At 43.8% G+C, this 12,849-nt stretch overlaps 1 protein-coding gene and 1 long non-coding RNA gene across 2 annotated transcripts in view; one reads left to right on the top strand and one right to left on the bottom strand.

The window, feature by feature from the left end:
* The window catches only part of SEC14L1 (SEC14 like lipid binding 1), a 57,653-nt gene extending 57,059 nt beyond the window's left edge, over positions 1–594 (top strand). The window contains exon 19 of the mRNA XM_081185379.1: positions 70–594. Coding sequence (XP_081041505.1) covers positions 70–85 — 16 coding nt within the window. The 3' untranslated portion in view covers positions 86–594. The remainder of the gene's footprint in view (positions 1–69) is intronic.
* The window catches only part of LOC308582408, a 47,078-nt gene that overhangs the window by 7,535 nt on the left and 26,694 nt on the right, over positions 1–12,849 (bottom strand). Inside the window, exon 2 of the long non-coding RNA XR_014005666.1 lies at positions 2,806–2,949. This is a non-coding gene — a long non-coding RNA (uncharacterized lncRNA). The remainder of the gene's footprint in view (positions 1–2,805; positions 2,950–12,849) is intronic.

Raw genomic sequence — 12,849 nt, 5'->3', positions numbered from 1 at the left:
GCATGTCCTCTTTTTTTCCCCACTTGTAAGGGATGGTCCCCTCTTTCTCTCTCTCTCTTTTTCTCTCAGATGGCGATTTTGCTGACAGCTGTAAAGAAACCACTTCACTCAACAGTCCACATCAGCTCAGAGATGTCTGGCTTTGTAGTTACAGCCACTTCTCCTGTCTGAAGATCTATTAAGTTTGCTCAGAAGTGTCCCATATGGGGGTGCTTTTTTTCCTAGAAGTCAAATGCATCTTTCAGAGCTCAAAGCACAAACACTTGAGGGGGTCCATACATCACAAAAAGCAGCATTTTTAAAAAAATGGAGTGCCATGGCAACAATCACCTACCCAACTTATCCTCTTCTCCATAGTGTGTGGTCCTACCTACGCGATCCTTCCTTCCTGTCAGAACTGATAATTCTGCTGGTCCTACCTTTACTGAACTTAACAACTTTTCCCCTCCCTCCTCATCTGTATTCATGAACTTCATATCAATTTCTGTAAATGTTTTGTAAACATATTACCTCAATCTTGGTAATAAGATAACGGTCTTTAAAAGATTTTTTTTATTTGTATCAATAATAAATGTGAACTGTTTGGGAAAACAAGTCTGAATTATTTCTTCCCAGCTGAAGAAGAGGTGGTATAACAGGGCTGAGCTGAGGAAAGTCAAACTACTGAATTCTCAGTGCCACATATGACTGGCCCCTTTTTTCTTTTACCTCTCTGGGGCTTAGGGCAGGCAGTACTTCCAGACCTCAAAGGGCTCATCTCTAAGGCCGCTTTCAAGTGGAGGATTTCGGAGGATTCCGCTGCACTGATCCAATGCATTCTTCATGACTTTGGGCCAATATCAATCTCTGATGGGTGTGTGTTTGTGTATACACGCACACGCAAACACAAATGAATATTTTTTAAACACACCTCACTATGGAAATACAGCTGGCAGGCCTACTACTGTATTCCATACTCAAGCTCTCTTTATTCATGTATTACAAGCCCACCCCCTTAAATAGTTTGTGTGATTACAGCAAGAGAGGCTAGCTATCCTGTACCATTAAGCAGAATGAGGCAAACACTTCAGGCAGAATATGCTAGGGGGCAATAGGGACAGACCCTGGCAATTCTCTTTGGTTGGGAGGTGCCATACACCCAGTCCTGCAGGCCTTGAACTAGCTTGCTTTCCTCAGGTGCACAGAAGGAGATTCCATGTGGCTACTACATATGGAATGTCCACAGGAATTGCCACCATGCCCTTTGCCACAGGCAGCAAATTATTTTGGGCTGGTCGTGTGTGTGTGTGTGTGTGTGTGTGTGTTGGGAGCAGGGGTGGGGAGCTTAGCAGTCCTCTACATATTGTTGGGCTGTTAGACAACTAACACCATTGCTAGCCATGCTGGCTGGGGCTGATGGGAGTTGTAGTTCTGCCGCCCTTGCTATAGAACAGGCATGTCCAACTCACAGGAGACTGCCATCTGCTCCCATTATATATATATATATATATATATATATATATTTTAAGGGGAGAAATCGCTAACCTAAAAGAACGACACAGCGGTAACCGCTACTTTCATTTCCTAATTCATCAGCTGATTGCAATTAAAGAACACCCATCAATATATCAAGAGGGGTCCCACGATCAATGCAGGCGACCGGTTGGACATCACTGCTGTAGAGAGTGCAGTTTAATCAGCCACAGGATAGATTCAAAAATTGAGAGGGTTCAAGAGTGCAGCAGCTATGAGTTGCATTCAATTCATGGCTATGCCTTTCCATTTGCACTTTCTGCTTTCACTAGCTTAGGTTTTGTCTGAAGACAGAAGCTACGTAAAAGTAGCAGACCTTGGATAGGTATAGCTGCTTAACGTGGGTAGCCTGGTTACAGGGAAGAATGTGGCCCAGAACCAAACTTTCTGTGTATTATGCTGTATCTGTCAACCTATGTTAAGGACAAGGGTCACCTAGGCACCCTTGGGTGCCGGTGCTTCCTAGGCGATTGCAAAGGGTCTCTGTAAGTATCTTTACAAAATTCTACAATGCGCAAGAGGCCATTTCTTCTTCCTGGTTTGCACTGGCTCAGCCCCTCCTAAACTGAACATGCCCTCCTTAGGCACACCCACCTTTTCATTTTTTGGAATACTGCATGTCTTTTGCTCTCATGAAACTTGCACCCCTTGTACAGCTGAATATATTCAACTCGAGGGTGATTGACTGGTGCAATGAGGATGTCAGGCTGGGGAAAAGATTTCTTGAGTATTCATGGGAGCAGATTCCCAGGAGATCCATAGCTTGTGTACAAATATGCTTGGTATATTCTGCTGAAACACCAGCACTTAGTGCCTTGACCTCTCTTTGCTTTCACCTCTGTCAAATTACCAATACATACTTGCAGGCGCTAATGGTAATACCTTGTCAGTTCACCTCTACTGCCACCTGCTGGTACCTTAAAGGTAAAGCGACCCCTGACCATTAGGTCCAGTCATGACCGACTCTGGGGTTGCGGCGCTCATCTTGCTTTATTGGCCAAGGGAGCCGGCGTACAGCTTCCGGGTCATGTGGCCAGCATGACTAAGCCACTTCTGGCAAACCAGAGCAGCACATGGAAACACTGTTTACCTTCCTGCCTATTTATCTACTTGCACTTTGACGTGTTTTTGAACTGCTAGGTTGGCAGGACCAGGGACCGAGCAACGGGAGCTCACCCCGTCGCAGGGATTCGAACTGCCAACAGCACCACCCGCATCCACAGCACCACCCGCATCCCTGGTACCTTAGCTTCCCACAAATGCTCTATAAATTTTGTATAAATTGTATCCTACCTTCCTTCCCAGTTCTGAGATCAACATACATTCCATTCCATTCCTTTCCTCTCTTTCTCAGCAGGCTGTGGGAGAGTGAGTGGTCCGAGGTCACCCAGTTAGCTTTGCGGATAAGTGAGCATTTGACTCCAGCTCTCCTCTAGTCTGTAAAAGATCATGTAGACTGATGTTACTTCCAGATATTATTTATTACATTTATGTGCTACCTTTCCCCCCAAGCTGCTCAAGGTGGTGCATATGGATCTCCCCCTTCCCATTTTATCCTCATGTCAACAACCTTGTGAGGTAGGTTAGGCTGAGAGATGGTGACTGGTCCAAGGTCACCCAGTGAGCTTCCCGGATAAATGGGGAACTGAATTCCGGTCTTCTGGGTTCTTAGTCTGGCACTTTTAACCATTACTGGCCAAACTGTATCTTCTGTAGGAAAACTGGTCAAAGAGACATGTGCCTTGCGAGGTTATGGATTCCCAATGAATCTGCATTGGGTAGAAGAGGTATTTTCTGCATCTGTCATCTGATGCAAACAAGAAAGGCATATTCCTGTAGGAAATCCTCTTAATGACTGTATCAACAACAACCAGGTTTCACAAACCTTGGCCTCAGCCTTTTCCAGAAGCAATGCAAAACACAATAGGCCTCAGATTAAGTTTTTAATGCTGGCATTGAGAAAGCAGGAGAGAAACTGAGATTAGAGAAGCTAACAGGTTTTAAACACCATCTAATGCAAGTCTCAAATATAGAGCTCAGCATCATTTCAAATTATCACTGGTTTTAAAAACAAAAAAAACTCACTGTTCTTATTTCATTGTCCCTAGGAAATTGCATTCAATCCTACTTGACAAATGTTGCTGGTTCACTTTGTGGATTGCCATGGATAGCTCCTTTCCAGTCCTACCCAACAGACACCATCTCACAACAATAAATATAATAAATAATACAAAATAGGTAAACATTTGCTTGCTTTGCATAATTTGTATAGCATGCTGAATTTTGAAATGTTCCTGGTGTATACACAGCCCTACCTATGTTCTTCCCAGTCTGAAGGGTATAAACATCCTTCTCCCCAGAAAGGTACATTGTCAACACAATTGAAGAAACACGAGGTTATGAAACAAACCTATACCCAAACAACTCAAGGAAGCATTGTCATAAAAGTGTCTCTCACTCAATGTAAAGGAACTGTGAAAAACACTCTCTGAATTTGAAGTGGAGATTATTTTAGAAGAAGAAGAAGAAGAGTTTGGATTTGATATCCCGCCTTTCACTCCCTTTAAGGAGTCTCAAAGCGGCTAACATTCTCCTTTCCCTTCCTCCCCCACAACAAACACTCTGTGAGGTGAGTGGGGCTGAGAGACTAGTCCAAGGTCACCCAGCAGCTGCATGTGGAGGAGCGGAGACGCGAACCCAATTCCCCAGATTACGAGACTACCGCTCTTAACCACTACACCACAATGGCATTGCCATTCACTGCATGTCAAGTTCGAGCATGCAATGTTGCTTCCATGTCCTTAATTTAAAACATCTTGATCCAGTCAGGAAGCAATATTGAGTACCATTACATGTGTGAGCATTGGACTTGTGTGTGTCGCCACATGAAGAGGTTGGGAGCTTTTACTTCCGTTTTTAATCAGTTATGTCCAAGCATGGAGCTGTGGTTAATCTGAATTGTGGTTTAGGGAAATGAGCCAATATAATAAATTGTGGTTTAAAGTTAGCTTATTCTCATAAATCATGGACTGGCCACACTTTGTCCAGGTTCTGACCAAACCAGTAACTGTGGTTAGTTGAAAGCAGAGCAAAAGCTTCTAATTCTTTCCTTGTGTTGGTGCTGAAGGAAGAAAAGGGAGTGTAGCTCATGAGTCCAAGGCTCAGTCACAAAATGCTGAAGTAAGAAGTAGAGGGTTTCCCAAGGCTTTGAAAATGGAAATTCACTTCCAAATAAGTGAATGAGCCTACTTCACTCAGGGTATAAATTTACATGTTAATGGTGGAGAGTCAGAAATGTCCACTAGGTGGTGCTAGCAATCTTTATAAAATCAGGATCACTTTCTAAGCATAATGTCTGCAGACCTGCATTTAATCAAAGCTGAGGTCCTGCCAGTTCGTGGTACTTGATTTAGCTGAATCAAAGGCATAGTGGACTCTATAGCCCTGGCCTGTAAGTAAATGACGGGGTGTTTCTAACGGAATATGTGCCAGAATTGCACACTAGATTTAAAACTCAATGTAGACATCACTAAGAATCACAATATTTGCTATGGTAGCCCATATGATTCATATTATTGTTACTGTGAGGAGGAGAAAGATTATGGTACCCTTATGCCATGGCTGGCTGTAACAGATCAATAAAACAAGTGGACCCCACACAAAGTCCAAGCGTAGTTAAACACAATAGCAAGATTTGCCAGTCCACACAACTGTGCTTCTGACGCACAGATCCTGAGGATCTGTTATGAGTGGAATATGCAATTGAAGAAAAGTTACTCTGGAAATTATTAGGTACCTTCCAAATAACTGAAATCTGAATGTTTCTGTGGCGGGGAGTTGCACTAGCTGCTCATAGCTCCCTTTTAGGAACTAGGAACTAATTTTAATCCAAAGTTCCTATTCATTTGTATTCATTTACACCAACTTAAATATTAAAATGCCCTAATCCAAATTCAGTTAGTTGAATTTAAAATGAATTTGCACACTATTTCATTTATCATGATGTACAGTGGTACCTCGGGTTACAAACGCTTCAGGTTACAGACACTTCAGATTACAGATTCTGCTAACCAGAAATAGTACCTCGGGTTAAGAACTTTACTTCAGGATGAGAACAGAAATTGCATGGCGGCGGCACAGCGGCAACAGGAGGCCCTAGCTAAAGTGGTGCTTCAGGTTAAGAACAATTTCAGGTTAAGAACAGACCTCCAGAACAAATTAAGTTCTTAACCTAAGGTACCACTGTACTCATTTCAATGTTTATAAATGTATTTTTTTATTTGTGCATGACACAAAAATAACAACAGTGAATGCACTACTATGGGGCTGAAAGGGGTAAAAGCTGCCTTTCTGAAGCTACAGAAAGGGAAGACCCCCTGGCACTTGCTGCCGTTGTGCCAATAATTTCAGTGTGCGCTCAAATTACCGCCTTAGAGCAAGTTGGCTAGAGACAAATTAGGAATGGCTTAAGGACTTCAATCAGTGTGAAGACGGTTTGAGAAACACATCAAACCGTAGTTTCATATAACAAAGTGCAGGATACATATGCATTTGGGATAACCTGTCAAGTGAACACAGATTAAAATCCCAGCATTGAGAATGATGTGTGTACAGTAAACAGGTGTAGGAACACAGCCAAAGTGCTGCTGCAATTCAGACAACGAGCATGGACTGCAGTTGCCCTACGTGCTTTGATTTGGAAAACTGGAGTGCTGTAAGAACGATTTTGATTCTGAAATAGCATCCTTTGTAGGAAGTGAACTTGTTGGCCTAGACAATCCAATGAAGCATCAATGTTCTTTTTCTTTTTATTGCACCTAGACACCTGGCTAATCGCTGTGATAAAAACGGGCAGGACTGTAGTTTACCTGCTGGGACAGAAGTAGATCATTAGCAATGTTCTTGATGTTTTAACAAAGTGGATGGTGCCTTGCCTGTCAATTCAATTCAACAGCTCCTTCCCCAAGGTATTAAGAGCAAGGACGTCTTAGCTTTGATCTCTTATGCCTTAGGCTCCCTCCTGGCAAACACGAAACGTATTTAAAAAGGCGGGGCAAAGCCATGAAGCTTCATTATTGTTCCACTTTCTCCTGCCACCCATCTGGTCTGTTTGGACCATTAGCTAAATGCTGTAATCAAACCTGCTCCCAGTCTACCTGCACATTGCTAGATTGAAGCCGACTACAGCCATCCTATCTTGGGAGGAGGGTTTGTTCCATGGCTAAAAGTCAAAGGCGGAGAGGGGGGAAGTTTCATTGCTAGCCTATCTGGAAGATCATTAAAGGCGAGAATGCAGTGATGGTTGAAGAAATTCATCCCTTGCAGAACGCCATGGTGGGTATATGTTCTGCTTCTGGTTGCTGGGAACTGCAAGTGGGCAGAGTGCTCTGGGGCTCAGGACCTGCCTGCAGGCTTCTCGCAGGCATCTGGTTGGCCACTGTGAGAACAGGATGCTGGACTACATGGCTCCACTGAAATGATGCAGCAGGCTGTTCTTATGGGCAGACTCAAGGGATGCAGCAGCATCTACTCCAGGCATAGGCAAACTCGGCCCTCCAGATGTTTTGGGACTACAACTCCCATCATCCCTAGCTAACAGGACCAGTGGTCAGGGATGATGGGAGTTGTAGTCCCAAAACATCTGGAGGGCTGAGTTTGCCTATGCCTGCTTTAAAACATGGACCATTTCTGGAAAGACCAGAGGAAAGGTAAGTGTGGCTAAGCCCTTACCCTTCTTTTCTGTGCCAGACAAAGGGACTGTGTGAGGTGCTCTTTCCAGGCCCAGGTTCACACTTAAAAACTCCAAGTCCAAGCATATTTTTGTTTCGTTTTGTTTTGCCCTGGAGGACATCCACTCTTTAGAGCTCAATCAGAGCAAACATCAACTTAGGTTTTCGGGGGATCACTGTTTGTTTCAACTGAGCACCAAAGAGTGGGTTTTGTAGGGAAAGTTCCAGCACAAAGAAGGGCATTCAGACACAGAGCTTTAAAGCAGACATAGGCAAACTCAGCCCTCCAGATGTTTTGGGACTACAACTCCCATGATCCCTAGCTAACAGGACCCAGTGGTCAGGGATGATGGGAATTGTAGTCCCAAAACATCTGGAGGGCCGAGTTTGCCTATGCCTGATCTACTCTAAAGCCAGCCATAGTAATAGGACAGCCTTTTGTCCTAGAGAGGTTGAAGTTGATAGGGAGGACAGAAGTAGGCTAAGCCCAATTTCATAGCAGGTGAGAGACGGCCAACTTTTCTAAGAGCTAAGTCCACAAGGTGTTATTGTTCTCCTTGCCATCAGGGCAAACATGATTTCAAAAGAGGTAAGGTCTGCTGCGTGACCAACCAGAGACCTGTCTGTCTGCAGAAGAAGCCTTATATCTGAACTGGAGGTCAATTCCTGTGGGGCAAGCACATACTCTGACCTGGCAAAAGCGGGATAAACTTTATGTCATTGTATGGGCATGAGGCTAAATACGGAAGCATCCTCCATACCAGCAAGCAAGAGGCACTATCTGAATTCAAGGACACATTCCTGCCCGGTATTCAAGGGGGATGCAAAGGAGGGCTAGTGAGAGCTCTTTGGCTGGAGAAAAGTCCAGAGATCCAGATCAAGAAGCCTAGAGAGCTGCAACTGGTTTTTGTCGACTGAGAGTAAGCTGCTCAGAAGGAAAGAAAACTATCAGGAAAAGAGTAGGAACTAAAGAAGTAGAGAAATTATGGAACAGTTCCCAGACACAGATATTTTGACAGTCGCTGTAAGAGGTCCAACAACCACCATCTGTACAATGAAGTGTTCCCAAACATGGCACAGTTGTTTACAGGACCAGCACTAAGGCTGAAATCAGCCCTTTTTGCACCTGGTTGCATGAAAACAGCTCTCCCCGTGGCTAAATTTTGGCCCATCCAAAGCCAGCTTGGACAAACACTCACCAGGTAGCAGTAAGGAGTTGCATGACCAATTTACGGAAACAGGACTACATTCATTTTGCAGCAAAGATGTGAAACAGAAATCAGAATTTTCTGGGTGCAAAATGCAACCAAAGGAAAAGCATATCTGCTTCAAACTCATTAATAGAGCATGCCAGCCTAGCAGAGGGCCAGTCCATGTCCGCAGCGGCATCTCTGGCAGAGAGGGAGGCAATGAGATAGAGACAGAGATGGACGCGCCTGCCAGGGACGCTTAGCTCACCCCACTCATTCAAGTACATTATGCAGGATTAAGAGCCAAGACTGCTCAAGCGTGAGGTAATATGCCATCACGTGAGACGCTGTTTCAGGGTCTTTGTGGTTTCCAGGAAAAGCAAGAGAAGGACAATATTTATACAAGATAGCAGTCACAAAAGGAAAGGATTAGGGAAACTAGTTTCCTTTCTCTGCTTCCTCTGGTTCACATGATAAAATAAAGGTACCATGTGCCAGGCAGCACTTCTGAACTGTTTGGCCCTGTGAGGCAATTTGTAATTTGAGCATCAGTGATCAACTTTCTGTGTGTGTTTGTGTGTCTAGTTCTTACACTATTCCCTCTTGCCCTCCTCTCATTCCTCTCTTCCAGTCCTGTAGTACAGAGAAGTCAAAAGCAGCCTTTTTAGTAATACCTTCTACAACATCATTGTCAACACACTAGTGCCATGAAAGAATGAACAGACATTAGCAAACCTCCCCAGAGACCACAGAACATAAAGGTTCTGTGAAAAGTGAAAATATGAAGATTGTTTTTGTTAATAAATCCATAGGGCCTAGCAATCTAACTATAAAAGGCTTCCACAATTGAACAGTTTGATTTAATTATTTCAGAAGACTTCTCTGGAGAGTGCAATGCTGCAGAGAGACGCCGCTTGAACGAAAGCGGTGAGCAACAAACACACATCTGCATGCCAAAACATAGCCCCCTAATATTGCTTCGGACATAGAGCAGGAATAAAAGCTGACCAGTGAAATGATTGACCTGACACAAAATATCATGGAAGAAATTCCCTCTCTTTTTTTCCCAAAGGCCAAAGATCCTTCGACAGGGCTGGCCCAACCATTAGGCAGAGGGAGGCAACTGGCTCAGGTAACAGATGCTCAGGGACTGTTCCTCTTGAGCCCCCAGGTATTCTGCACCTCAAAGTGCAGGATGCTATCCCTTCATCAGTATAGAAGTAAGATTTAACTGGAGTCCAGCCAGTTTCTGTTTGTGGAATTGGGAGGGGAATTGCCTCAGGCAGCAAAATACCTTGCCCACAATGGTCTTCACAATGGCACAACAAACCTTGTTTTGTTATCACCAGAAACCAGTGAAGTAAAGCATAAGCTCTGAAAGCTTGCCTGGTTCCGATCAGTCTTTTTAAATGAGTCTCCCTTCCTGCCTAGGCCAGCTAGAGATCCCTGCTCTGAAAGGTAGATAATGTAGCTGCACAATGAATCCCCCCTCAGTTGTTGCCCTTTCACAGCAAACTCTGAAGATGCTCAATGTTGTTAGCTTTCAGGAATCTAGTTAAAGGCTTTTTTATTTATTTTGAAAAGCTTTTTATTCTATTTGGAGATACAGCTGGGGAACTTATATGAGGTGGTCAAAGGCATCTCCGCTAGGTAACAGGAAAAGGGCTAAATTCTATTCACAGTCTCTTCAGCCACATGGGTAAATGATCACAGCTACCCATGGTTTAGGAATATTTCAGGCTAATAGCTATGAACGGGGGGTGAGCTGGGTGATTTTGTGTCAACGGAGACTTTCCTCCCCCATGCAAACAGTAGTAGAGGGGACAGATTTTGTCAGGACCACAGTAAGGCCACTCCCCGACAGACCTGATTCTGTTATTTGGATGACAAACAACATGCACATTGATGGCACTTCTGGAGTGACGTCTTAGTCTTAAACCCTAATTTTGAGAGCAAACCTATCCTTCCCTCTCTTTCATTATTCCCTAAGTGGGGGAGGAAGGGGAGAAAGCATGCTCACTGGACCATTCAAACACATTACCACCACGCAACAGTCACACAAACTAGTCTTTACAAAGCATGTAAATGCTGTAAGCACAGCGTGAATTCCCACCAAGCCCCAGAGACAGAGAGCTGTCCATGGGGTCATGCCTGGATAATTATGGTCTGCTAAGAACTCTTTCTGAGGTAACACGTCAAAAAGGCTGATGCTGCTCAAAAACACTACTAATTAATTTAAAAAATCTGTTAATGTTAATGGGGCAGTTTCTCTCTTTTAAACTTATTCTCAGGCTGCATACACACCATACACTGACACCAACCAACCAAGAATCCTGGGAACTTCAGTTCAATCCTAACAGAGCTGCAATTCCCAGCACCCTTCACAAACTACAATTCCCAGGATTCAGGGTAGTGGTGGTGGGTTTTAACTGTACGATGGTGTATGCAGTCCTAAACAGCAAAATCCAATCTATGCTGCTGTCAGTCATGAAATGGTCACAGAAAAATGGGTTGGGGTTTCCCCAAAATGAGCATAGAAGGAGGGCCTGATCCTTCCATGATTATGGTTTCACTGCATACTCTGAGGACTCCATTTTCGACGAATTCAACAAATGACGGCAACACATGCATATTTTTGTCAACAAATCTCAAGACACTCGGTTCAGGAGTTTAAAAAGTGAAGTGCAAAATTGGTTCTGAGCTCTTTCACCACACCAGACTATTTGCAAACCTTTCCTAAATAATTATTCCATGATCTGCTTCTCCTACAGCTAAACCAGGAGCCTGCGACTCCATCACTCTCCTGACATCTCCCTTTTTTTCTAAGAAGAAAGTGGAAAGGATAAACTTTTCACACTGAAGTACCTTGAACTGAGAGAGGTGATGTGGTCTCAACATACAAAAAAAGCCTTGCTCCTCAAGCAATGAACAGAGGACCTTCTTCAGAGGCGTGGAGTTTGCACAAAGCAACAGGGAGAGTGGATGGGGCAAAGTGGCTGTGCACTCACCCCTAAGTTTGTTTGTTTGAACAGATGCTCTGCCCTTCAGGTTAGGACAGGCAGCATGGAAAGCATGTGTTCTTTAAATGATGAGATTAAAGGCTGCTTCGAAAAGCAGGAGAACGCTGCATAAAAAGGAACATGGATTTATAAGCGATAGAGACTAGCTGGAATGATCAAAGGGACCACAGAAGGTAGCCATCTATTCTCCCCAGTGTCATGCATCCTTATATAAGAGCCAGCATCGGCTCCCCTCCTATACCATGGGTCGCACTGTGCCATAAATGTCAATAAACATCATACACCACATTTCTCAAACTGTGGGATGCAGCACAGATACTGAAGAAAGAACAGAAAAGTATATACTCACGCAGTCCTTAAGATTCTCATCTCATCATACACTAATGCTCAAATACTTTCTGCTCCTTGCAATAGTTATCAAAGTGCAAATGTAATGCCAGGGGTGTTGGACATATTTCCCAGGCCTGAAACCACCAGTGAAGGATACTGGACACAAGCCACACACAAAAATCCATGTGCAACCCAAACCACTGCATAATTATATTGCTTCCTTTTCCCCCAGCTACTTGCTCAATCCCTTTTCCATGTTCCATGTTCTATACCAAACCTATCACACCAGGAGACGTTTTGCAGATGTGCATTTGAACCGATGATTTACAGTGAGAGCTTGGAGCCTTTACATATGCTGAAATGAAAAAACAGAAAGCTGCAAGTACCTAGACTGGGAAAGATGCATGCCTCCCCAACCACAAAAATCAGAGCAGGCAGGATTGCTCAAGATTTGCAATTTATAAAAATGAATAGAGGGCAATAATGAATGGATGTTTTGGTCCATGATTTGCTTTATCCATGACTCACCCCCTATCCCTTGAAAGTATATATGTAAAAAAAATGGGGCTCTAGCTATTTAGGGGCTGATCCAGAGTCAAGAGATACCTTTTCTTTGTAGAGGTGTTTATTTTAAAACACATTTTAAAAACATTTAATAACAAAATCAATCTTTGTAGAAAACTTCCCAAGTATTCAAAGTGTTTCACATTCAGTACTTTACAATAGCCCTGCAAGGCAGGTCAGCATGGTAAAGGTAAATGTAAAGGACCCCCTGGATGATTAAGTCCAGTCAAAGGCGACTCTGGGGTTATGGCGCTCATCTCGCTTTCAGGCCAAGGGAGCTGGCGTTTGTCCAAAGAAAGTTTTCCATGTGGTCAGTTTAGTCATGTGGCCAGCATGACTAAACTGCTTCTGGCACAACTGGACACCATGACGTAAACCAGAGCACACAGAAATGCCATTTACCTTCCCACCTATTTATCTACTTGCACTGGTGTGCTTTCAAACTGCTAGGTTGGCAGGAGCTGGGACTGAGCAATGGGAGCTCACCCCGTCGTGGGGATTTGA

This window comes from Podarcis bocagei (assembly GCF_964188305.1).
Source record: "Podarcis bocagei genome assembly, chromosome: 2".
In the NCBI taxonomy this organism is placed as follows: domain Eukaryota; kingdom Metazoa; phylum Chordata; class Lepidosauria; order Squamata; family Lacertidae; genus Podarcis; species Podarcis bocagei.
Note: the sequence above shows the minus strand (reverse complement) of the source record. Positions and strands in the feature narration are given on the sequence as shown.